Source organism: Acinonyx jubatus, chromosome B4, assembly GCF_027475565.1.
Source record: "Acinonyx jubatus isolate Ajub_Pintada_27869175 chromosome B4, VMU_Ajub_asm_v1.0, whole genome shotgun sequence".
Classification (NCBI taxonomy): domain Eukaryota; kingdom Metazoa; phylum Chordata; class Mammalia; order Carnivora; family Felidae; genus Acinonyx; species Acinonyx jubatus.
In genome coordinates this window covers 33,841,317-33,866,823 of record NC_069387.1, presented here as the reverse complement: position 1 = coordinate 33,866,823, position 25,507 = coordinate 33,841,317, and the positions used below count along the sequence as shown (strand labels likewise).

At 37.0% G+C, this 25,507-nt stretch overlaps 1 protein-coding gene and 1 pseudogene across 13 annotated transcripts in view; both read left to right on the top strand.

The window, feature by feature from the left end:
• Positions 1–25,507, top strand: part of BCL2L13 (BCL2 like 13) — a 90,552-nt gene that overhangs the window by 47,569 nt on the left and 17,476 nt on the right. For 6 of the 13 annotated variants that reach the window (XM_053225558.1, XM_027073873.2, XM_053225560.1 and 3 more), the window contains 3 exons: positions 3,913–4,056; positions 20,575–20,612; positions 21,450–21,531. In XM_053225558.1, coding sequence (XP_053081533.1) covers positions 3,913–4,056; positions 20,575–20,612; positions 21,450–21,531 — 264 coding nt within the window. Of the gene's footprint in view, positions 1–3,912; positions 4,057–11,360; positions 11,393–20,574; positions 20,613–21,449; positions 21,532–25,146; positions 25,302–25,507 lie in introns of those variants that run through there. The other 7 variants (XM_053225561.1, XM_015064803.3, XM_053225563.1 and 4 more) reach the window with 6 other exon arrangements.
• LOC113603660 (elongation factor 1-alpha 1-like) lies at positions 11,402–14,093 on the top strand (annotated as a pseudogene).

The following is a 25,507-nucleotide window of genomic DNA, read 5'->3' as shown; positions in this document are numbered from 1 at the left end:
ATATATTTGCCTTGGTTAATTTTTAGTGGCATATTTAATCACTAATATTTAAAATCTTTATTATTAAAATTTCAAGCATACGCAAAATCACTCAGCTTCAATAAGTATCAACATATGGCTGGTCTTGTTTCATCTATTTCCCCCATACTCTTCTCACTCTCCCCACAGATTACTTTGAAGTAGACCCTAGAAATCATTTTTTAAAAATATTTTTTAAAAGTTTTTATTTATTTATTTTGAGAGAGAAGGAGAGAGCATATGGGTGCATGAGCAGGGGTGGGGAAAAGAGAGAGGGAGAAAGAGAATCTCAAACAGTCTCTGTGCTGTCAGTGCAGAGCCTGGCACGGGGCTTGATCTCACATGAGATCATGACCTGAGCCTAAATCAAGAGTCAGATGCTTAACTGACTGAGCCTCCTAGACGCCTCTCCTAAATATCATTTTTTTCAAAAATATGTTAATATGTATTTTAAGGATGATATATCCCTTTTTTTAACCAACTGATAATACCACTATTTTACCTCAAAATATGAACAGTAATTCTGTCATCACATAATCTATTCAGTATTCAAAATTTTCCACTTGTCTCTTAAAGGTATTTTTCTAAGATGATTTGTTTGAATTGGGATCCAAACAAGGCCCATGCATTGCATTTGGTTGATAATTCTCGTCTTTACTTTTAAAAAAAAATTCGGATATAATTCATACCATAAAATTTACCATTTTAAAGTATATAGTTCAGTGGTATTTTTTTAGTACATTCACAGAGCTGTACAGTCATTTCTACCATCTGATTCTGGAACGTTTTTATCTTTCCATAAAGAAACCCAGTACTTAGTAGTAGTTACTCTCCATTTCCTGTTCCTCTCAGCCCCTGGCAACATTACTGTCTTTTTAAATTTACCTATTCTGGATATTTCATGTAAATGTGATCATGTAACATGTGACTTAAGTGTCTTTTAATATGTAGGCTTATCCTCCCTCTTGTGTTTTTCTTTACTTACAAGTTATTTCTCTTAAATTTCCTACTTTCTGGATTTTATTGACATCATTGAGATGTCACTTAACGTTCTTCTGTATCTATATTTCCTTTCCCTTGGTAGGTAGATCTAGAAGCCTAATCATATTTAGGTTTAATGTTTTTGGCAAGAATACTTCATTGGTCGTGTTCCCTATTTCCTGTTGCATTACACTGTGTGATACATAATGCCTGGTAGTCTCAAATTTTATTTTGAGGTAGATAGGACAAACATTCAAACCTAATCAATTGATTAGATACAGATAAAATTTGTGGGATATGACATTTATTAGAATTGTTAAGTTATAGCATGGTTACTGAATAGTAGATTGATGGATCAAAATATGTATTTTATAATCACAAATATCTATTCTCCTGGAAGAGACCCTTGACGCTGTAAACTAGTATATTTTATTTCTGCACCAGGCAAGCTCATATATTCTTTAATAAAAAGATAATGTTGTTAGCAAAGTCTAACCTATTGGAGGAAGGTGCCATGTAGTACATATGAGGAGACAGTAAATGGAGGTATTCCTTTTTGTTGGTCAAAATTGCTTGAGCATTTCTTTACCAAAGTTATTAGAGGAAAAAATAACTTCTATGTTTTTGGGGATTACTATCATTTAGCAAGGAAATGATTTACAGAGAGGAATTCAAAGACTAAGACTATTTGGTTGCTTTTGAGTCCTAGAGATATGAATAGTGGAGACCTTCTAGGTATGGATGCTTGGGGATCCAGGTTTTTTTTAAAACACTTTCTTTAGTACTGTGGGAGGGGGAATGCAAAAAAAACTATCAGGTATAAGGTGGTAAGTATTGCCGATAGTACGTTGCCAAGTTGATGGAATTGGTTGTAGAAATAACTCATGAAGTTTTGTGTGTGATCACAAAAATTACAGGGCAAGTGAGTTTAACTATATTAAGACCATCTAAATTATACATAAAAGATAGTGGGCTTGGAAGTCCCCACATAGGTCCTTGAAGATAGTATGTCAAATAGGTAAAATAGAGCATGTATCACCAAGAGTGTTACAATTAGAATTTGTTAGTCCTATAAAATAACATTTCTGCACTCTGGTTACTGAGTTGCAAGAAAGATATAATTGGGTTGGAGAAGATCTGGGAAGGAATAACTTAAATGATTAAAGCAATGGAAGAATGGCCATGTGAAGAACAGACTAAAAGATTAGTAAATTTCAGCCTAAAAAATATAGTGAACGAGAGGTAATATGATTAAGGACTGAAATTAAGACAGTAGTGAAAGAGGATTACAGATTTATCTCTAGACGATTACATGGTAAAACTAGGGCATCTACTTTTTGATATATGAAAGATAAATTTGGAACAAATAAAAATAAGTATTATATAGCAAGCATAAAGTGTTTACAACTCATTTCCCTAAGACATAATAGAGCTTAAATATGAATAACTTTAAAATATTTCATATTTGTAGATTATTAGGGGAATTTAGAATGTTTTGAGGTACAGAACATCGCAGGCCTTTGAAGTTGATATGATCTAAGTCAGACTGATCAACAAGCTGTACCTTACTGCTTCTGCTAAGACAAAATACTGGATCTAGATGAACAATAGGTTTTTGGGTGGTTTTTTTTTGTTTTTAATAGTATGACATGTTTTCTAATTGTGAAGAAAGCCTAATATATATATTCTTTATAGCCCTATTAGCCCTATACCTCTCCATTAGTGTTAAGAAGGGGTTTTTAAGTATATTTTGGACTGGAGTTCTTTTACAATATTAAAAAAGGAAGATATGTGTTTGTTGCATTCTTTCTTTCAGTCTTTGAAATAGATTCCCTCAGGACTACTTTTACTTGAAAGCCAAAGAATATTAGTAAGGCTATAAACTCATTGTCTTTTCTGTTTGTCCTCTTCTGCAGAAATATTTTGTTAATCCTCAGTTATTACCTTGGCAATTCAGTAATAAGGAACTGGAATTGGTTTCATTTCCTTTTGCATTCCTTTTCCAGGAATGTGGAGCCTTCTTGATGTTTTAGACTAAAGGGATTGCATGCAGATGGTTAATTGAAAATGGTTTGTTCTTTTCAGTGTGCAGCTGTTTTTGGAAGGCAAGGGACTCTAGCACGACTCTGTTATAAATTTGATGGTTTTTAAATATTGAGCAATAAGGTTATTTGGAATGATAATAATACCTCCTTAGATTTTTGATGACTTTTTATAAAATAGCTGATAATTTTGAAAGTTTTTATTTTCAAATAGATAATAAAAGAACATGGTACAAAATGCAATAAGTACAGAGAGAAACGTACTGAAAACTATTTTCCTACCCTATCACCAGTTACTTCCTTCTTTTCTTAGACTGCCACTGTTACCAGTTTTTTATATATTTTTCCAGAGATACTATAGGATTATGCAAGTGTGTGTGTGTGTGTGTGTGTGTGTGTGTGTGCGTGCGCGCGCTTTAAACACAAATGTACCATTATTATACACACTCTCCTGTAACTTTTCTCACTGAAAATAAGTCTTGGTGATTGGGCAGTAAATAATCTAATTCTTTTTAACAACTATATAATATTTTACCAAAATTGATTTAACCAGTCCCTGTTGGGTTGTTTTCAGTCTTTTGCTATTATAAATAATACTTTCAGTGAATTTCCTGTACATGTTTCACAAAAACACACATTCACAGGAGCCCAGTTATTTTCATATAATGATAATTTCCACCACCCTATGGTATAAAAATCTACATGCAGTATTCACAGACATTCTAGTAGGGGGTCAATGTTTTATTCCTTTATTGTGATAAAAGTGAGATTCTATAATGATGCATCCAAGTATCATTTTCTAGTAGTCAACATATAAAATGAATTATAAGAATTTCTGTTTGTTTTTTACTCTCTCATCTTTGCATTGAAGATTTTGGTGCCTCTGATTTTGCTACAACAAATGCTTTTGGAGTTGACAAGACGTGGTCAAGAGCCTCTGAGTGCATTGCTGCAGTTTGGTGTGACATACCTGGAGGACTATGCTGCAGAGTACATCATTCAACAAGGTGGCTGGGTATGAGCTGTTGTGTGTTTTCTTATCTTTAAAAAAAGGTTAAGCTACTCATGGTGCTTGTTTTTATCAACATAGGTTTAATATCAATATTATCATTTAATATTATTTAATATTGATTGCGTGATGATAGCAAAGCAAGACTATTAATACAGTTTTGCTATTAATATTTTACTTAGAGTAATGTGATAGGTGGTGTTTTTAAATAGTTCTTTTAAGTGGTTCTAATTATGAAACATTTTGTACTAACAAAAAACATATAAATAATTAAGAGGAATAATAAAGTGAACGCCTATGTATTTGCCAGCTCATTTGAAGAAAAGAACACAGCAAACATGTTTGGATCCTTTCATGTGCCCCTCCTAGATTCCAGCATGCTTCTACAAGGATAGCTTCTATTCTGAAATTTGTTTTTTTTATAGCTTAGCCATGTATATATATATATAATGAGGATACGTATATATGAGGTATATATAATATATATAATATATTATAAAATATATAATATATATAATATTAATTATGTATAGTATATATAATATATATAATGAGGTATATATAATATATATAATGTATACATGTATATATGTGTATATATGTATATTATATATACCACACATACCTAGACAATATATTACTTTGTACATTTTTAACTTTATGTGAATAATACCACATTAAATGTATTTTTCTAAACTTGCTTTTTTTTCACGCAGTGTTACATTCTTGAGACTGTCCTAGGTCATTGTTTCTGAATTATTTTTTTCTTTCTCAGTCCCCTATGGATCCTTTTTTAGACATTTGTATCCTAATCATCTCCCTCCTTTCCCATGAAATTTTAATACCATAGATCTAAGTGTATTTATGTACTGTTGCCTTCTGGAGGGCCACAAGCGATTGTAATACCTAAGATTCCCCCATCTTGCCAAACCAGTTTTAACCCTCAAAATCATCCACACTGAGAATATATGATCTAGGTTAATGTGTTGGCTGGTGTTTGGTATTCCGTTGTTTAAATATATTACATAATTTATTTATCTATTATCTTGTCAGTAGACATTTTCACCTTTTTGCTATGACAAATATTGCTGTTATGAACATTGTTATACATATGTATACGAGTTTGTCTGAGTATATACTTGGGAGTAGAATTTCTGGGTCTAAGAGTATAGACATGTTCAGTTTACATGATAATGCCAAAGTGTTTTCCAAAGTGGTTTTCCAACGTACGCTCTGTCAGCAGTACATAAGAATTTTTTGTTGCTCTTCATCTTCTCTAATACTTAATATTGTCAGACTTCTTAATTTTTAAAATCATTTGTAATCTTTTAAAATAAGATTATTTTGTAATAAGTTTAGATTCACAAAACTGTGTAAAGTGTTCCTGTATATCCTCCACCCAGTTTTCCCTAGTGTTGATATCTTACTCAGCTATGGTACCCTTATTAAATTGACTTTTCCATATTGATTTCATATCCAGCAAATTTGTTGAACTGTATGATTATCCTCATTATTTATCTCCAGGTTTCTTTGGGTCGGTCTTCTACTTTGAAAATCGTACTGTCTGTGAATGATGATAATTTTTTTCCTTGACAAGTCTCTTTTAAATTTATTTATTACACTTATTGCACTAATCAGAATCTCCAGTACAGTATTAATGAAATTGGTATTAAAACTCATCCTTGTCTTTTTCCTGATGTTAAAATGAGTGCTTTTAATTATTTTACCATTTAGTTGTATCAGTCTAAATGAGTGAGGTTGGCTTGTAATTTTCTTGTATGTCTTCAGTTAAAAAAATTTTTTTAATGTTTATTTTTGAGAGAGAGAGAATATGTGCATGCATGTGCATGTGAGTGGTGGAAGAGCAGAGAGAGAGGGAGACAGAAGATCTGAGGCAGGCTCTGCACTGCACTGATAACAGCGAGCCCAGTGTGGGGCTCAAACCCAGGAACCGTGAGATCATGACTGTTAGGGTCAGGCTTCCGGCAGGGTAAAGACAGGAGTCAGAGGCTAAGAAATTTTAGCAGTCAAAGGCTTTATTGGGAACTAAGGTCTCGGGCGAGGTTCCGTGACTCAGGGAGAGAGAGAGAGGGAGAGAGAGAGAGAGGAGTCAGGGAAGTCATGCCGGATGTGGTGGGGTAGGGTTTTTAAGCTGCAGCGGTTCACAGTTTAGGTCCACGTGGGCCTTTTTCTGCGCCAGGTTGTGCTGTCGCTTGGTGATTGGTTGACCTCCAATTCGTTTTGGCGCACAGCTTTGGGCTTTCCGTTGGGTTGTGCTGGAGCTCGATGATTGGTTGACCTTCAGTTCGTTCTGGCGCGCCGCTTGGGGCTTTCCGTTGGGTTGCACTGGCGAGATGGCTGTCCCTTCCACTGTGGTTCCAGGGACATCCTAATAATGACTTGAGCCAAAACCAAGAGTCGGATGCTCAACTGAGTCACATAGGCGCCCCTAAGGATATGCTAGCTTCGTAAAATATACAGAAGAGTGTTTCCTCTTTTTCTATACTCTGGAATAGTATATATGAGGTTTAATTTATTGTGCCTTATCATGCCTGCAAAATCACCTGGTGTTTTCTTTGGGGTAAGTTTTCTGGTTTTTCCTGTCAACTTTTGATAATTTTTCTGGATATTATCCCTAGATTTTCAGATTTATTGGCATAGAGCTGTTCATAATACCTATTTATTTATTTATTTATTTATTTATTATTTTTGGAGGAGAATACAGTGGATTTTTATTTCTTAATTGTCTTATACCACTTACTTTTAAAAAACATTTTAGGGTGTCTTGGTGGCTCAGTCAGTTCAGCATCTGACTCGAGTTCAGCTCAGGTCTCTTGATTTCAGCTTTTCATGATCTCGTGGTTTGTTGGATCAAGCCCCGGGTCTGGCTCTACACTGATAGCACAGAGCCTGCTTGGGATTTTCTCTCTCTCTGCCCCTCTCCTGTTTGCACTCTCTTTCTCTCCTTCAAAATAGATAAGTAAACATTAATTAATAAATAAATTAATAAACATTTTATGTTGGAGAATTTTGAACATGTATGAAAATAGATAAGATAGTATAATGACCCCCATCATTTAAGCCCTAACAGCCATTAACACATTGCCAGTTATGCTTTTTTCACACCCTAGTCATGTCTCTTCTTAATATTATTTTGGAGCAAAATCTAGGCATCATATACTTTTAGCTATAAAAATTTCAGTATGTAGGGAGGTGGGGGGATGGGTGAAATAGGTGAGGAGGATAAATTAAGAGTATACTTATCATGAGCACTGAGTAATATATAGAATTGAATCACTATATTGTGCACTTTAATCAGCACTGTATTTTAAGTATAGCGGAATTAAAAATTTTTTCAGTATGTCTAAAAAATAAATATTTTATTTTTATTTTTTTATTTTTATTTGTTTTAAGAATTTATTTTCTTTTTTAATTTTTTTTAATGCTTATTTATTTTTGAGAGAGAGGTAGAGACAGAGCATGAGCAGGGGAGGGGCAGAGAGAGAGGGAGACACAGAATCCAAAGCAGGCTCCAAGCTCTGAGCTTTCAGCACAGAGCCTGACACAGGGCTTGAACTCACAGACTGTGAGATCATGACCTGAGCCGAAGTTGGATGCTCAGCTAAGTGAGCCACCCAGACGCCCCACTTAAGATTTTATTTTTAATTACACTACCATTATCACATCAAAAAAGTTAAAAATGATTTCTTCATCAAATATCCTGGTGGCATTCAAGTTTCTTTCTTTCTTTTTTTTTTTTTTTAAGTTTATTTATGAGAGAGAGAGAGAGAGAGGGTGAGTACATGCAGGCAGGGGAGGGGCAGAGAGAGAGGGAGAGGGAATCCCAAGCAGGCTCTGTGCTAATAACATGGGGCTCGATCCCACAAACCATGAGATCATGACCTGCCAAGATCAAGAGTCGAATGCTAAACCGACTGAGCCACCCGGGTGCCCCAGCGTACAGATTTCTAAATGTCTCAAAAATATCCTCTCTTTTGGATGGGAAGGCAATCTGGCTGCAACATCTGTCACCCTATTGATCACCAGGGCTGATTTGGCTGATCTAGCTGGCTAGGCCCATCTCCCCTCCTCCCTCAATGCTCCATGTGCATTTCCTGAGGCTGCACACTGGGTTGAAGAGGATGATCTTCCCAGACACCGTTTTGTCAAGGGTGTAGGAATGGCCGCACTCCACTGCTAGAGCCTCCAAACAGGCTCTCAAGCTCCATTTGTAGGAGAGCATATGGTAGTCAAGCTTCTAAGACTCCAGACACATCTGAATGAGGTGCTGCATGTGGCAGTCCGCCTTTCTTTAAAAAAAAAAAAAAAAAAAAAAAAATCCTTTCTTTTAATCTTTACAATGTATGGAGTTGTATCTCCCTTTCCATTTTATTATATCTTAATTTCTTCTTAGTTTTTGGTTTAAAATATTTTTTTATTGCCCTGGATATTTGTGTGTATATGTCTTGTTTGTTTTTGTTTTGTTTTTTAATTTTTTTTTAACGTTTATTTATTTTTGAGACAGAGAGAGACAGAGCATGAATGGGGGAGGGTCAGAGAGAGAGGGAGACACAGAATTTGAAACAGGCTCCGGGCTCTGAGCTGTCAGCACAGAGCCCGATGCGGGGCTCGAACTCACAGACTGTGAGATCATGACCTGAGTCGAAGTCGGATGCTCAACTGACTGAGCCACCCAGGCACCCCTGTTTTTGTTTTTTTTAAGTAAGCTCTAGGCTCAATGTGGGGCTGGAACCCACAACCCCAAAATTAAGAGTCATATACTCTCTACTGACTGAGCCAACCAGGTGCCCCTCTTTTCTTTTTTAATAACTGTAAATTCAAACTTAGAGAAGCTTGCCTTTGTCTTGAAAAACAAAACAAAGTAAAACAACAAAGCATCTTATCATTTGCTAACCTGATTTCGTTTTAAGAAATAGGTGGTAGTTACATTGCAGGAGTAAAATTTATACCATGAATGATGCAGGTCTTAGTCTGGTGGTAATAAAAGACAATAACATTGTTGCCAAAATTTTAATCTATTGGTGGCATTTGTGGGAAAAGAAGCCCTTGCTAGACAGCAGCCAACTGCTAGGAAATTCTAAAGTGTCATAGGCTAAAGAGGGAATGAGGTTAGTAAAATGCCTCAACAGAGTTTGAATAAAATACTGGATTTGAAAGTTACTGGAACTTGGATATGTAAAAATAGGGTGGTAGGTTGGGTCAGGCTTGTCATGGTCTCAAGTTCAAGTAAACTACTATGATAATACACTACTTCACAGGTCTCACACTTTTCAGGGGCCTTTTCTTTTCCTCAGTAGGTTCTAGCAGAGGTGTGCTCAGTTATTTTCAGTATAGATGCCTAGCTCCAAAGACAAAACATGAGGAAGGGAGATGGAATGAAGAGAGTGTGCAGAGAAAATACCCCTCTTCTTCCTGTTTTTTCTTTTCCTCATGCTTAAAAGATACAGAGAGTGCCTGAAGAGGAACTAACTCCCCAGGGGAATGGTTTCAGGCCTACAGGATCAGTCAGACATACAGTCTATACTTTCCTTCAAAGCATCAACTTCTTTCTTTTCTTTTATTACTTCTGACTGAGAGCTGTGGTCTCTGCTGCTGTGCATTTCTACATCAAACAAAAAATCTGCTCATCTTCTTATGGGGAAGGGCTGTCACAGTAATCACTTCCTCTTAAACTGCTCTGTCCTAATTCCTGTTGTGCATTCAAAAGAATCTCCTCCATGTCTCCATGGTAGATAGAGGATGAGGAAAGTACATGAGCCAGCCCCCCATTTTCCTCATTGCCATTATCATTGCCATTGCTGCTGTTCATGGGTAGCTCCACTCAGGAATCTTCCTCACTTATATGGTGTTTTACAACAAGGGAAGAAACAAAATACAGGGGATGTTATTCATTCCCTTCTCCATTTTCAGTTTTATTATGATGTAGTATATTGATGTATATTGTTGTATTGGTATATATTGTTTGTTATTATAATTTGTTACAGAGAGTATTTTATTCAACTGAAATGTGTGTGCTAAAGAAAAAGCAAAAATATGAATAACTAGTTGTTAATATTAAACAATTTATAAATGTGTTTCTAATCTCTAAATTTGAATGCCCAATCTATATTTCACATTGTTAGGTCTAAGCACTCTGTTTTTTGTGTGTGTGTTTAAAACCAAGAGATTGCTTTTTCAGCTAATTGATGAAAATGTATCCTCTGATACAAAGTATCAACATGAATCACCTTTAAGGTACTTTGTGTTAAATGTTACATTGACAGGTCTTAAAACCATAATGGTCATTCTTCTAGAGGTCATTGACAATTATGGTCATTGTCTACATGAAGTTGCATGTCAGTTATATAAAGTCTGTAGTATGATTTCCATGGGTGATGTGTTTGTCTTCAGCCACTTGAATACAACATCAGGGTAAAACAAATTACCTAGCTCTCAAAGTGGAACTAGTTTTGAAAACCTACAGGGAAGGAGGAGGTGATGGCAGCTATAATATGTTAGATGAAGGCTTTGGGCTTATAAATTTGCAGAGGACAGTAATATTTTGTTCTCTGAGTTATAAAAAGAAATGCCTAGGATGAATGCCATTTAGAGTTCTACAGATAATTTTTTTTCCTATGATTTATGTTTTGTGATTGTTTTTGCAGTATATTTGAGATGATTTTTCCATTGTACTGGTATTGAGAAGAACACTTTATTGAGGTTTAGAAGTAATATGACTGGTTTGAATTTTTTTAAACAGACTGTAGAGCAGTTCTAGGTTCACAGAAATACTGAACAGAATTTACAGAGATTTCTCATATACTATCTGTACACATGCATAGCCTTCCCCATTATCAACATCTCCCACCAGAGTCGTACATTTGTTGCAACTGATGAACCTCCATGGAAACATCATTGTCACCCAGAGACCATAGTTTACATTGCAGTTTACTTGGTGTATATTCCATAATTTGGACAAATTTATAATATGACATATATCTGGCGCACCTGGGTGGCTTAGTCATTTAAGCGTCTGACTTCGGCTCAGGTCATGATCCCACGGTTTGTGAGTTTGAGCTCTGTGTCAGACTCTGTGCTTACAGCTCAAAAAAATAAACATTTAAAAATATTAAGTATAATGACATATCCACCCTTGTAGTATTATATACAGAGTAGTTTCACTGTTCTTAAAATCCTGTGTTCCGCTTGTTTGACCCTCCCTCCCACCTAACCTCTGGCAACCACTGATCTTTTTACTGTCTCCTTGATTTTGCTTTTCCAGAATGTCAGACAGTTGAGACCATGCAGTATGTAGCCTTTTCAGACTGGCTTCTTTAACTTAGTAAGTGCATTTAAGTTTCTTCCATGTGTTTTTTTTAATTTTTTTAATTTTTTTTAGCCTTTATTTATTTTTGAGAGAGAGGGAGAGAGAGACAGAGTGCAAGTGGGGGAGGAACAGAAAGAGAAGGAGACACAGAATCCAAAGCAAGCTCCAGGCTCTGAGCTGTCAGCACAGAGCCAGATGCAGGGCTCAAACTCATGAACCATGAGTTCATGACCTGAGCCGAAGTCAGACGCCTGACTGACTGAGCCACCCAGGTGCCCCTCCTCCATTTCTTATTATGGCTTGATAGCTCATCTCATTTTAGCATTGAATTTTTAGCACTCCTTTGGATGTTTATTTATCCATTCACCTACTGAGGGAGATCTCGGTTGCTTCCAAGTTTTAGCAATTAATCAGTAAAGCTGCTACAAACATCCGTGTGCAGGTTTTTATGTGGGCATAAGTTTTAAACTTCTTTTTTTTTTTTTTTTTTGAGAGGGAAAATGAACATACATGAACAGGGGAAGGGCAGAGGGAGAGAGAAAATCTTAAGGGCTTCACGCCCAGTGTAAGGTTGATGCGGAGCTCAGTCTCAACGAAACATGAGATCATGACCTAAGCCAAAACCAAGAATCTGATACTTTTTAAAAAAATGTTTATTTATTTTTGAGGGAGACAGAGAGAGAGAGAGGGAGACAGAATCTGAACCAGGCTCCAGGCTCCAAGCTGTCAGCACATAGCCTAACACAGGGCTCCAACTCACAAACTGTGACATCATGACCCTAGCTAAAGTTGGATGCTTAACCGACTGAGCCACCCAGGCACCCCCATATCTCATTAGTTTAATTTGCATTTTCCTGATGACATATGATGTGAAGCATCTATTCATATGCTTATTTGCCATCTGTATATCTTTGGTGAGGTGTCTGTTAAGATGTTTGGGCCATTTTTAAACTCAGGTTGGCTTCTCTCACAGTGGGTTTGTTGCCAGAACGCAGGTGTTGTGAAAACCACCTCTAAACCTAAACCAAAATGGGAAAGGAAAAGACCCACATCAACATCATCATCATTGGACACGTAGATTTGGGCAAGGCTACCACTACTGGTCATCTGATCTATATATGTGACAGGATTGACAAAAGAACTTTAGAAAAATTTAAGAAGGAGGCTGCTGAGATGGGAAAGGGCTCCTTCATGTATGCCTGGGTCTTGGATCAACTGAAAGCTGAAAATGAACATGATATCACCATTGATATTTCCCTGTAGAAATTTGAGACCAGCAAGTCCTATGTGACCATTATTGATGCCCCAGGACACAAAGACTTTATCAAGAATATGATTATAAGCACATCTCAGGCTGACTCTGCTGTCCTGATCGTTGCTGCTGGTGTTGGCGAATTTGAAGCTGGTATCTCCAAGAATAGGCAGACCTGTGAGCATGACCTAGCTTATACACTGGGTGTAAAATAACTTATTGTTGGTGTTAACAAAATGGGTTCCACTGAGACACCCTACAGCCAGGAGAGATAGGAGGAAATCATTAAGGAAGTCAGCACCTACATTAAGAAAATTGGCTATAGCCCCAACACAGTAGCATTTGTGCCAGTTTCTGGTTGGAATGGTGACAACATGCTGGAGCCAAGTGCTAACATGCCATGGTTCAAGGGATGGAAAGTCACCCGTAAAGATGGCAATGACAGTGGAACCATACTGCTTGAAGCTCTGGATTGTATTCTGCCACCAACTCATCTAACTGACAAGCCCTTATGTCTGCCCCTCCAGGATGTCTACAAAATTGGTGGTATTGGTACTGTCCCTATGGGCCAAATGGAAACTGGTGTTCTTAAATCAGGCATGGTTGTCACTTTTGCTCCAGTCAGTGTTACAACTGAAGGAAAGTCTGTTGAAATGCACCATGTAGCTTTGAGTGGCTTTGAGTGAGGCTCTTTCTGGGAAAAATGTGGGCTTCAAAGTCAAGAACATATCTGTCAAAGATGTTCATCGTGACCGTGTCGCTGGTGATAGCAAAATGATGCACCAATGGAAGCAGCTGGCTTCACAGCTCAGGTGATTATCCTGAACCATCCAGGCCAGATCAGCACTTGATATGCACCTGTGGTGGATGGTCACACAGCTCATATTGCCTGCAAGTCCACTGAGCTGAAAGAGAAGACTGATCGTCGTTCTGGAAAAAAGCTGGAAGATGGTCCCAAGTTCTTGAGATCTGGTGATGCTATCATCGTTGATATGGTTCCTGGCAAGCCTGTGTGTCTTGAGAGCTTCTCTGACTATCCTCCCCTGGGCCATTTTGCTATTCGTGATATGAGGTGGTTGCTGTGGGTGTCATCAAAGCAGTGAATAAGAAGGCGGCTGGAGCTGGCAAGTCACCAAGTCTTCCCAAAAAGCTCAGAAGACTAAATGAATATTATCTCTGCCACTCCAGTCTCAATCAGTGGTGGAAGAACGGTCTCAGAACTGTTTTGTGTCAATTGGCCATTTGAGTTTAATAGTAAAAGAATGGTTAATGATAGCAAGTGCATTGTAAAACCTTCAGAAGGAATGAAGAATGTTTTGTGGGCCATTTGTTTTGTATGTGTGTGTGGCAGTTTTAAGTTACTAGTTTTTAAAACCAGTACTTTTTAATGGAAACAACTTGACCAAAAATCTGTCGCAGAATTTTGAGACCCATTAAAACAAAAGTTTAATGAGAAAAAAAAAATCAGGTTGTTTCTTTTTTTTTTATGTTTATTTTTGAGAGAGAGACAGAGTGTGAATGGAGGAGCAGCAGCAGCAGCAGAGAGAGAGAGAGAGAGAGAGAGAGAGAGAGAGAGAGACATCTGAATTAGGCACAGAGCCTGATGCAGGGCTCAAACCCACGAACCATGAGATCATGACCTGAGCCAAAGTCAGACGCTTAACTGATTGAGCCACCCAGGGGCCCCATTTTTTTTCTTATTTAAGAGTTCTTTGTCCCTACTAAAAGGGAGAACTACAGATCAATTTCCCTGATGAACATGGATGCAAAAATTCTCAACAAGATACTAGCAAACCAGATCCAACAATACATTAAGAGAATTATTTGCCATAATCAAGTGGGATTTGTTGCTGGGATGCAGGGCTGGTTTGATATCTGCAATCAATCAATGTGATATATAACATTAATAAAATAAAGGATAAGAACCACATGATCTGCTCAATAGATGCAGAAAAAGTATTTGACAAAATATAGCATCATTTCTTGATAAAAACCCTCAACAAAGTAGGGATAAAAGGAACATACCTCAAGATCACAAAGGCCATATATGAAAGACCTACAGCTAATAGCATCCTCAATGGGAATGCTTTCCCCCTAAGGAACACGACAGAGATGTCCACTCTTACCACTGTTATTCAACATAGTGTTAGAAGTCTTAGCCTCAGCAATCAGACAACAAAAAGAAATAAAAGGCATCCAGACCGGCAAGGAGGAAGTCAAACTTTCACTCTTCACAGATGACATGATGCTCTATGTGGAAAACCCAAAAGACTCCACCAAAAAAATTCCAGAACTGATACATAAATTCAGCAAAGTCATGGGATATTAAATCAATGTACAGGAATCAGCTGCATTTCTATACCAATAATGAAGTAACAGAAAGAGAAATCAAGGAATTGATCCCATTTACAGTTGCACCAAAACCCGTAATAAACCCTTGGAATAAACCTTACCAAAGAGGTGAAAAATCTGTACACTCAAAACTATAGAAAGCTTATGAAAGAAATTGAAGAAGACACAAAAAATGGGAAAAACATTCCATGCTCATGGATTGGAAGAAAAAATATTGTTAAAATGTCAATACTACCCAAAGCAATCTACATATTCAGTGCAACCCTATCAAAATAACACCAGCGTTCTTCACAGAGCTAGAACAAACATTCCTAAAATTTGTGTGGAACCAGAAAGGACTCTCAATAGTCGAAGTAATGTTGAAAAAAAAAAAAACAAAACAAAACAAAACTGGAGGCATCACAATTCCAGACTTCAAGCTGTGTTACACAGCTGTAATCATCAAGACAGTATGGTACTGGCACAAAAACAGACATTCAGATCAATGGAACAGAATAGAGAACCCCCAAAATGGACCACAAACATATGACCAACTAATCTTAGACAAAGCAGGAAAGAATATCCAATGGAGGGGCACCTGGGTGGCTCAGTCGGTTGAGTATCCGACTTTGGCTCAGGTCACGATCACCAAGTCCATGGGTTCGGGCTCTGTGTCAGGCTCTGTGCTGACAGCTCAGAGCCTGCAGCCTGCTTCAGATTCTGTGTCTCCCTCTCTCTCTCTGCCCCTCCCCTGTTCACACTCTGTCTCTCTCTCAAAAATAAATAAACATTATAAATTAAAAAAAAATATCCAGTGGAAAAAAGACAGTCTCTTCAGCAAACAGTGTTGGGAAAAATGGACAGTGACATGCAGAAGAATGAACCTGGACTGCTTCTTTACACCATACACAAAGATACTCAAAATGGATGAAAGACCTAAATGTAACACAAGGAAGCCATCAAAATCCTAGAGGAGAAAACAGGCAACAACCTCTTTGACCTTGGCCGCAGCAACTTCTTACTTGATATGTCCTCAGAGGCAAGGGAAACCAAAGCGAAAATGAACTATTGGGACCTCATCAAGATAAAAAGCTTCTGCACAGCAAAGGAAACAATCACCAAACTAAAAGGCAACTGATGGAATGAGAGAAGATAGGAAGATAGTGGCAAATGACATATCAGATAAAGGGTTAATATCCAAAATGTATAAAAAACTTTTCAAACTCAACACCCAAAAAACAAATAATCAGTGAAGAAATGGGCAAAAGACAGGAATAGACATTTTTCCAAAGAAGACATCCAGGTGGCTAACAGACAGACACATGGAAAGATGCTCAACGTCACCCATCATCATGGAAACACAAATCAAAACCACAATGAGATACCATCTCATACCTGCTAGAATGGCTAAAATTAACAACTCAGACAACAACAGATATTGGCAAGGATGAGGAGAAAGAGAAACCATTTTGCACTTCTGGTGGGAATGCAAACTGGTGCAGCCACTTTGCAAAACAGTATAGACGTTCCTCAAAAATTAAAAATAGAACTACCCTAAAACCCAGCAATTGCACTACTAGGTATTTATCCAAAGGATACAAACATGATGATTCGAAGGGGCACCTGCACCCCAATGTTTATAGCAGCACTGTCAGCAATAGCCAAAGTATGGAAAGAGCCCAAATGTCTATCGGCTGAAGAATGGATAAAGAAGACATGGTATATGTTTCTACACAATGGAATATTATTTGGGATCCAAACGAACGAAATCTTACCATTTGCAACAACATGGATAGAATTAGAGATATTGTGCTAAGCGAAATAAGTCAGAGAAAGTCAAATATCATATGATTTCACTCATATGTGGAATTTAAGAAACAGCAAAACAGGTGACCATAGGGGAAGGGAAGCAAAAGTAAGATAAAAACAGAGAGGGAGGGGTGCCTGGGTGGCTCAGTCGGTTAAGCGGCCGACTTCGGCTCAGGTCATGATCTCAAGGTTTGTGAGTTTGAGCCCCATGTCGGGCTCTGTGCTGACAGCTCAGAGCCTGGAACCTGCTTCAGATTCTGTGTCTCCCTCTCTCTGACCCTCCCCCGTTCATGCTCTGTCTCTCTCTGTCTCAAAAATAAATAAACGTTAAAAAAAATAAAAAACAGAGAGGGAAACAAACCATAAGAGACTCTTAAATATAGAGAACAAATTGAGGGTTGCTGGCAGGTTGAGGGAATGGCCTAAATGGGTGATGGGCATTAAGGAGGGCACTTGTTGGGATGATCACTGGGTGTTATATGTAAGTGATGAATCGCTGAATTCTATTCCTGAAATCATTATTACCCAATGTGTTAACTAACTTGGATTTTAAAAAAGTGTTCTTTGTATATTTTGGGTAATGGTTCTTTATCAGGTGTGTCTTTTGAAATTTTTCTCCCAGGGGTGCCTGGGTGGCTCAGTTAGTTAAGCATCTGACTTTGGCTCAGATCATGATCTCACAGTTTGTGAGTTTGAGCCCTGCATCAGGCTGTCTGTTGTCAGCCCAGAACATGCTTTGGATCCTCTGTCTCCCTGTCATTCTGCCTCCCAGCTTGTACAGTGCTCTGTCTGAAAAATAAATGAACATTTAAAAAAAATGGAATTGTTTTTTCCCAGTCTGTGGCTTGTCTTTTCATTCTCTCAACACTGTCTTTCATAGACCGATATTTTAATTGTAATAAAGTCCAGCTTATCAACCATTTCTTTCCTTGACTGTGTCTTAGTGTTGTATCTAAAAAGTCATCACCAAGCCCAAGGTCATCTAGGTTTTATCTTACGTTATTTTCTAGGAATTTTAGTTTTGTGTTTTGTATTCAGGTCTGTGACCCATTTGGGGTTAAATTTTTAAAGCGTGTAAAGTCTGTGTCTAGATTCATTTCTGTGCATGTGCATGTCTAGTTGTTCCAGCACCATTGTTTGAAAAGACTATTTTTTCTCCATTGTATTGCCTTTGCTCCGTTTTCAAAGATCACTGTATGGGGCACCTATGTGGTTCAGTGTGTTGAGCATCCAACTCTTCATTTCTGCTCAGGTCGTGATCCCAGGGTGTGGGATCAAGCCCCACATTGGGCTCCATGCTGAATGTTGGTTGAGCCCACTTAGGATTCTCTCTCTCTTTCTCTCTCTGCCCCTTTCCCCTGCTCATGTGCTCTCTCTCTCTAAAATAAGATAAAACAAAAAGATCAGTTGATTGTATTTATGTGGATCTGTTTCTGGGCTCTCTATTCTATTCCACTGATCTATTGTTCTTTCACCAATACCATGCTGTCTTGATTACTCTAGCTTTATATAGTAAGTCTTGAAGTCATGTGGTGTCAGTCTTTCAGCTTTGTTCTTCAATATTGTGTAGACTATCGCTGGTCTTTTGTTGCTCCATGTAAACTTAAGAATTAGTTTGTCAATATTTGCTGAGAGTTTGGTTAGGATTGCAGTGAATCATAGATCTAGTTGAGAAGAACTGATATTTTAACCATATTGAGACTTTATATCCATGAACATGGACTATCTCCATTTATTTAGTTCTTTTTTGATTTCTTTCATCAGAGTTTTATAGTTTCCCTTATATAGATCTTGTACCTATTTTGTTATACCTAAACATTTTGTTTTGGGGGATATTCATGTAATTAGTATTAGGTCTTTAATTTCCATTTCCATTTGTTCATTGTTAGTATATAGGAAAGCAGTTGACTTTTGTATATTAACCTTGTATTCTACAACCTTGCTATTATTGCTTATTAGTTTTAGTATTTTTGTCGCTTCTTTTGGATTTTCATTACATACATGATCATGTCATCTGTGAACAAGACAGTTTTATTTCTTCTGTAAAATAAAAATTCAACTGAGTAAATTTGATGACCTAATTGACTTTATTCAGTGATTCATGAATCAGGCAGCATCCCATCCAGCAAATAAAAGAAGTATGTATTTATTTAGAGTATCCACACAAGTGGGGAAAGAGCTGAGGGGGAGAGGGAGGGAGAGATTCTTAAGCAGGCTTCATGCCCAGCACAGAGCCCAGTGTGGGGCTAGATCTCATGACTGACCGTGAGATCATGACCTGAGCTGAAATCTAGAGTTGGAGGCTCAACTGACTGAGCCACCCAGGTGACCCAAGGAAAGGCTTTTAAAGGCAGAAAGGAGGTGGGACAAGGAAGTCATAAACAAAAGAAAGGATTATTTCAGGCAAGGTCACCTTTTTTAGGGAGGTAAATGGAGTCTATTGGGTGAATTACCTCACTAGTGCTGACTAGGAAATTCCAGACTGACTGGTTAAGATCACATTCTTAAAGAAGGTTGAACTTGCAGTTAGGTTAGGTATTAAGTCTTGGTTGGTGACAGGGGTTTAGCTCAAGTAAATCCATTTGGGGCCTGTTGTCTTCTTTTTAACAATTCCTTCCCAATCTGTATACATTTTATTTCCGTATCTTACTGCATTAGCTAGGACTTCCAGTACAGTGTTGAAAAGCAGTGGTGAGAGATGACATCCTTGCCTTGTTCTTCATCTAAATGGAAACTTTATAGTTTCACACCATTAAACATGTTAGCAGTAGGTTTTTTTTATAGATATTCTTTGTCAAGTTGAAGTTCCCCTCTGCCCTAATTTACTATAAAAGTTTTATGATGACTGGATGTTAGATTTTGTCAGATGCTTTCTCTGTCTGTTGACATGATCTTATGACTTTGTTTTTTGGTCTGTAGCCTGTTGATGTGATGGATTACATTAACTGATTTTTTAATGTTGACCCAACCTTGTCTATCTGGGATAAATCCTATTTGGTTGTGGCATATAATTCTTTTTATATATTGTTGGGTTCTATTTGCCAATATTTGGTTAAAGATTTTGCATCTATGTTCATAAGAGGTATTGGTCTGTAGTTTTCTTATAATATCTGTCTGATTTTAGAATTAGTGTAATGCTGGCCTCATAGATTTTTCTTGTGTGAGTTTTGACAGATTACGTCTTTTATAGAATTGGTCCATTTCATCCAGGTTATCAAATTTATAGTTATGGAACACAATATTTCTTTATTTTTTTTAATGTCCGTGGGATCTGTAGTGATGTCCCATTTTTCATTTCTGATATTAGTGATTTGTGTGTGTGTGTGTGTTTTTCTTACTGAATTTATTGATCTCAAATAATCAGCTTTTGGTTTTATTGATTTTCTCAATTGATTTCCTATTTTCAATTTCATTAATTTCTGCTCTTATTTTTACTATGTTTTTTTTCTTCTGTTTACTTTGGACTTAATCTTCTCTTCCTTTTCTAGTTTCCTATGTTGGAAGCTTAGGTGATTGATTTGGGGTGTTTCTTCTTTTCTAATATATGCATATAATATTTAATGCTATAAATTTCCGTCTAAGCATTGCTCTTACGTCCTCATACAAAGTTTAAGTTGTGTTTTCATTTTCATTTAGTTCAAGTATTTTTAAATGTCTCTGGAGATTTATTCTCTGACCCATGTATTATTCAGAAATATATTGTTTAATAACCAAGTATTTGGGGATTTTCCATTTATGTTATTGTATTTTGTTGTATTCCATTATGGTCCTGAGAGCAGACATTGTATGATTTCTATTCTTTTAGATTTGTAAAGATGTGTTTCATGTCCCAGAATGGTCTAGGTGAGTATTCCATGTGAGCTTGGGAAGAATGTATATTCTTCTATTATTGGATGAGGTAGTTTATAGATGCCCATTATATCCAATTGCTGAATATAACTATGTCATTTGTGACTTTTCGGTCTATTTCTACTGGAAAGGTGTCAAAGTCTCCAATTATAATAGTAGATTAATTTATTTCTCCTTGCACTTCTATCAGTTTTAGCCTCCCATAGTTTGACACTCTGTTGTTAGATGTGTACACATTAAAGATTATTATGTCTTTTTGGAGGTTTAACCCCTTTCTCATTATGTAATGCCCTCTTTATTCCTGATAACTTTTCTTGCTCTGAAGTCTGCTCTGTTTGAAATTAATACTCCCACTTTTTTTTTTAAGATTTTATTTCTTAAGTAATCTCTCCATCCAACGTGGGGCTCAAATTTACAACCCCAAGATCAAGAGTCACAGACTCTACCTACCGAGTCAGCCAGGTGCCCCTACTTTCTTTTGATTAGTTGTTAGCATGGTATATTTTTCTCCATCCGTTTACTTTTACTGTGTATGTGTCTTTATATTTGGAGTTTCTTGTAGACAACATATAGTTGGGTCTTGTTTTTTGATCCACTCTGTCTTTTAATTGGTGTATTTGGACTGTTGAAGTTCAAAGTGATTATTGATATAATTGGATTAATGTCTAGCATATTTGTTACTGTTTTCTACTTGTTGCCCTTATTCTTTGTTCCCATTTTTGTCTTCCACTCTTTCTCTGCCTTTTGTGGTTTTAATTGAGCATGTTGTATGATTCCATTTTCTTTCCTTTCTTAACATGTCCATTACATTTCTCTTTTTACTTTTTTTAGTGCTTGCCCCAGAGTTTGCAATATACATTTACAACTAGTCCAAGTTCACTTTCAGATAACACTGTGCTGCTTCATGAGTAATGTGAGTACCTTATCATAACAAAATAATCTTAATTCCTCTCTGTCATCTCTGTATCACTGGTGTCATTTATTTCACTTATATAAGCATGCATATGTATGTATATGTGTATGTGCATATATATACTGTATATGTACGCATACATGATTGAGTTGCTTTGAATAAACTATTATCAGGTATATCAATTAAGAATAAGAAAAGTAAAAATTTTTATTTTACCTTCACTTATTCCTTCTTTGATGCTCTTCCTTTCTTAACGGAGATCCAAGTTTCTGACTTATATTATTTTCCTTCTCTCTAATAAGCCTCTTTTAACATTGCTTCCAACGCAAGTCTACTAACAGCACATTTCCTCAGTTTTTGCTTGTCTGAGATTTTTTGCTTGCCCTTCATTTTTGAGGGGTAATTTTACATGTATAGAACTCTACATTGGTGGGTTTTGTTCTCTCAACATTTTTTTAATATTTTAGTCCACTCTGTTCTTGCTTGCATGGTTTCTGAGGTGAATTTCAATATAATTCTTATCTTTGTTCCTCTACAGGTAAGATGTTTTTAACTCTGGCTTGCCTTAAGATTTTTTCTTTGATTTTTATTTTTGTAGTTTGAAAATGATATTCCTAGATGTAGGGTGGGGGTTTTTTTGGGGGGTGGGGGGACATTTATTTTGCTAGATGTTCTCTGAGCTTCCTGAATCTGTGTTTGGTGTCTGACATTAATTTGAAGAAGCTCTTAGACATTATTGTTTTAAATATTTCTTCTGTTCCTTTCTCTTTTTCTTTTCCTTTTTATATTCTAATTTTGTATATTTATGCTTTTTGTAGTTGTTCCACAGTCCTTGGATATCCCGTTCTTTTTTTCCTGTCTTTGTTGTCTTTGCTTTTCAGTTTTGGATGTTTCTATTGAGATATCCTCAAGCTCAGAGATTCTTTCCTTACCCATGTCTAGTCTAATGGAAGCCCATCAAAGTATTCTTCATTTCCGTTACAGATCTTTTTGATCTCATGGTTCCTTCTTATTATTTCTGTCGCTTTGCTTACATTGTTCTTACGTGCTATCTCCTTTATCTACAAGAGTCCTTAGCTTATTTAAAAAAAAAAATTTTTTTTAAGTTGTTATTTATTTATTTTTGAGAGAGAGAAAGAGAGAGAGGGACAGAGAGAGAGAGTCACAAGCAGGCTCCATGTTGCTAGAACAGACCCAGACGTGGGGCTCGAACCCACAAACTGTGAGATCATGACCTGAACTGAAACCAAGAGTCGGATGCTTTGACCAACTGAGCCACCCAGGCGCCCCCCTGAGTCCTTAGCTTATTAATCATAATTGCTTTAAATTCTCAGTGTGGTAATTTCAACATCTGTAATGTCTGGTTCTGATGCTTGCTCCATCTTTTCAAATTATGTTTTTGCCTTTTGGTATGCCTTGTGATTTTTTCTTGATAGCTGGACATGGTGCACTGGGTGAAAGGAACTGCTGTAAAGAGGCCTTAGGGGAAAGGTGAGGGATTTTTTATAGTCCTATGATTAGGTCAGTCTTTTTACTGAGCCTGTGGCTCACTGTAAACTTCACAAATGTTTTTCTCAGTTTTTTCTTCCTGCATTAGGTGGGATGAGATGGCTAGAGTGGGCTGGAATTGGGTATTTCTCTGCCCATAGGTTGTTTAGGCTCTGATTAACTAGTTTCTCTTGAGGACAAAGCAGAGTGCCCTGATGTATTTCAAGATAGTTCTTTTTCCTCCTCCTCCTGTCAGAAGCATGAGGGGATTTTTCTTTGGTATCCCCAAAAGATACCAAATTGCAGGGGTCTTCCTATGAGGGAGTCCTCCTGGAGTTTTAAACTCCGTGTTGGCCACACTGAGCCTCCAGCAATTCATCAATTATAGTTCAGGTTTGCCTACCTCAGTGCTCGTCCCCTGCACAATTCCCAGCCTGGTAAGCTGTGATTCCCCATATTCTTCTGTGTGTCTCTCCAGTCTTGGGGGCAGTAGTTTGCCCTGTGCCATCACCTCTCTACTTACAGATCCTCGAATAGTTGTGGATTTTTCAGTTTGTTCAGCGTTTTACTGGTTTGGGTAGAGTGGTGACTTTCAAGCTCCTTACATGCAGAACCGGAAACTGAAAGGCTGTCTGAAGTTTTATCTCTCAGTTTTGTCCACCCTGAGCCTCCAGCAGTTAGACAGCTCCAGTTCATTTCCCTAACTAGGCACTGGTTCCTGGGGAGGTTACTGCTCATGAGTTTCTCCTCTATTAAGCTGTGATTCCCTGTGTTGCCTGTTGGTCACTCCTGTCTTGGGGGCAACGGTTTGCTCTGTGACCTCAGTTCTCTTACAGATCTAAGCAGAGTCACAGATTTCTCCATTTGGTCAGCTTTTTTACTTGTTGTCAGGGTGGAGTGGCAATTTCCAGGCTTCTTACTGGTCTCCCAGAAACCAGAAGTTAAAATGACATCAAGCTGAGGCTTTACAAGGATCTGTATCATTTTGTTTTTAGTTACTTTATCCATGGGCATTATTCCTCAAACTGGGACATTAGTCATATAGTTACAATTTCTATATCTTAGATGTGAAAGATTCTCAATCTGCTTCTGATCCTAATTACTGATTACTGATACTCACCATCATGTGAGGTCAAAATATAGTTTTATAATTCCTTTGAAATGACTGTGTGGAATAGAAACTGAGGCTCCTGTTCCGTGGAGCAATACTTGTAGGTATCACCAGTTCGTGTACTTTGTCTTGGTTTTCCTTGAGAAGGAGTATGGCCTAGGAGTGTTTATTACTGTCTAATTACATGGCCTTATTAGATGAATCACTTCCCCGAATATCCTTCAGTTTATTTATAAAGTCTAGTTTCTAAGGCAATCATTAATAGTGTCAGCCCATTTACAATGAGTTGGTGAAGATTAATTAAATAAGTTAATTTCTATACTTTTTAAGCCCTTCAGAGATTAATTTTCAATATGCAGTAGACCTTACTTGATGGCGGCATATGTTATGGTAAGCACGATGCTAGATGCTAAGTATACAAAAGTTAAATAAAATATAGGTCCTACTTTTGAGCTCAGAGCTGGTTGAGAGGATATAAATGTCAGTAACCATGTGTAGCATGTTACATGCTGTGAGATAGGTGTGTTCAGAGATACAAGGAGGGGGTGATTAATTGGGGTGCAATTAGAAATATAAATTCAATTAGGAATACACACCTTAATTGTAATTAGCAGTTAGCTTTTCAGAGTTAAACTGGATTATAATTTTTTATTACTGTTTATATTGACATTAGAATTACAAGATAGGGCTTTTTATTTTCTTTTTTTACCTGCCAGAGAGTGGTGAGTTAACAGGATTGGAAATCACAAAATGAATTTGTGGCCCCAACTCTGCCTTGTGTTTTGGGGGGAATTCATTTAACTTCTTTGAACTTCAGTTTTATCAATTAGAAAATAGAAAGATTAGCTCTCTATCTCACATAAATAATGATATAAAAGTGTTTTGTGAAAATGTTACATTTTTACAAATGTCAAGTTTTCAGATATGTCTTTAAGAGCGTGTATTTTTTTCCTCTTCCTGAGTCTGATGATTCCTTTGCGTTTTGACTCTGACTTTTAATTGCCCTGCAGTGCACGTAGGGCACAGATTCGTTGGCATATTACGATTCTCCCTGACTCATCCCTTGTTCCCTCCCTCCTCTTTCTCACTGTCTTTCATTTCCTGGGATTGTGTTGCTACATTAGAAAGAAGTAAGTCTGTCTCCTGAAAAGGGCAGTACAAATCCACTGTGGTAAGGCTTCACTTTTATTTTCTCCTATGTCATGTACTAAACTAAATACTTATGAAAGATTTAGTTTTAAATTACGTAAGAAATTATTGGTGAAAATGTCATCTGATGTCTACCATAATATTTAATATTTAAGTAGTTCGAATAAAATTTATTTTTGTCTTTTTTCTCTTTGACTTAAAGCTTCTTGTTTCTATTTTAAGAATAGA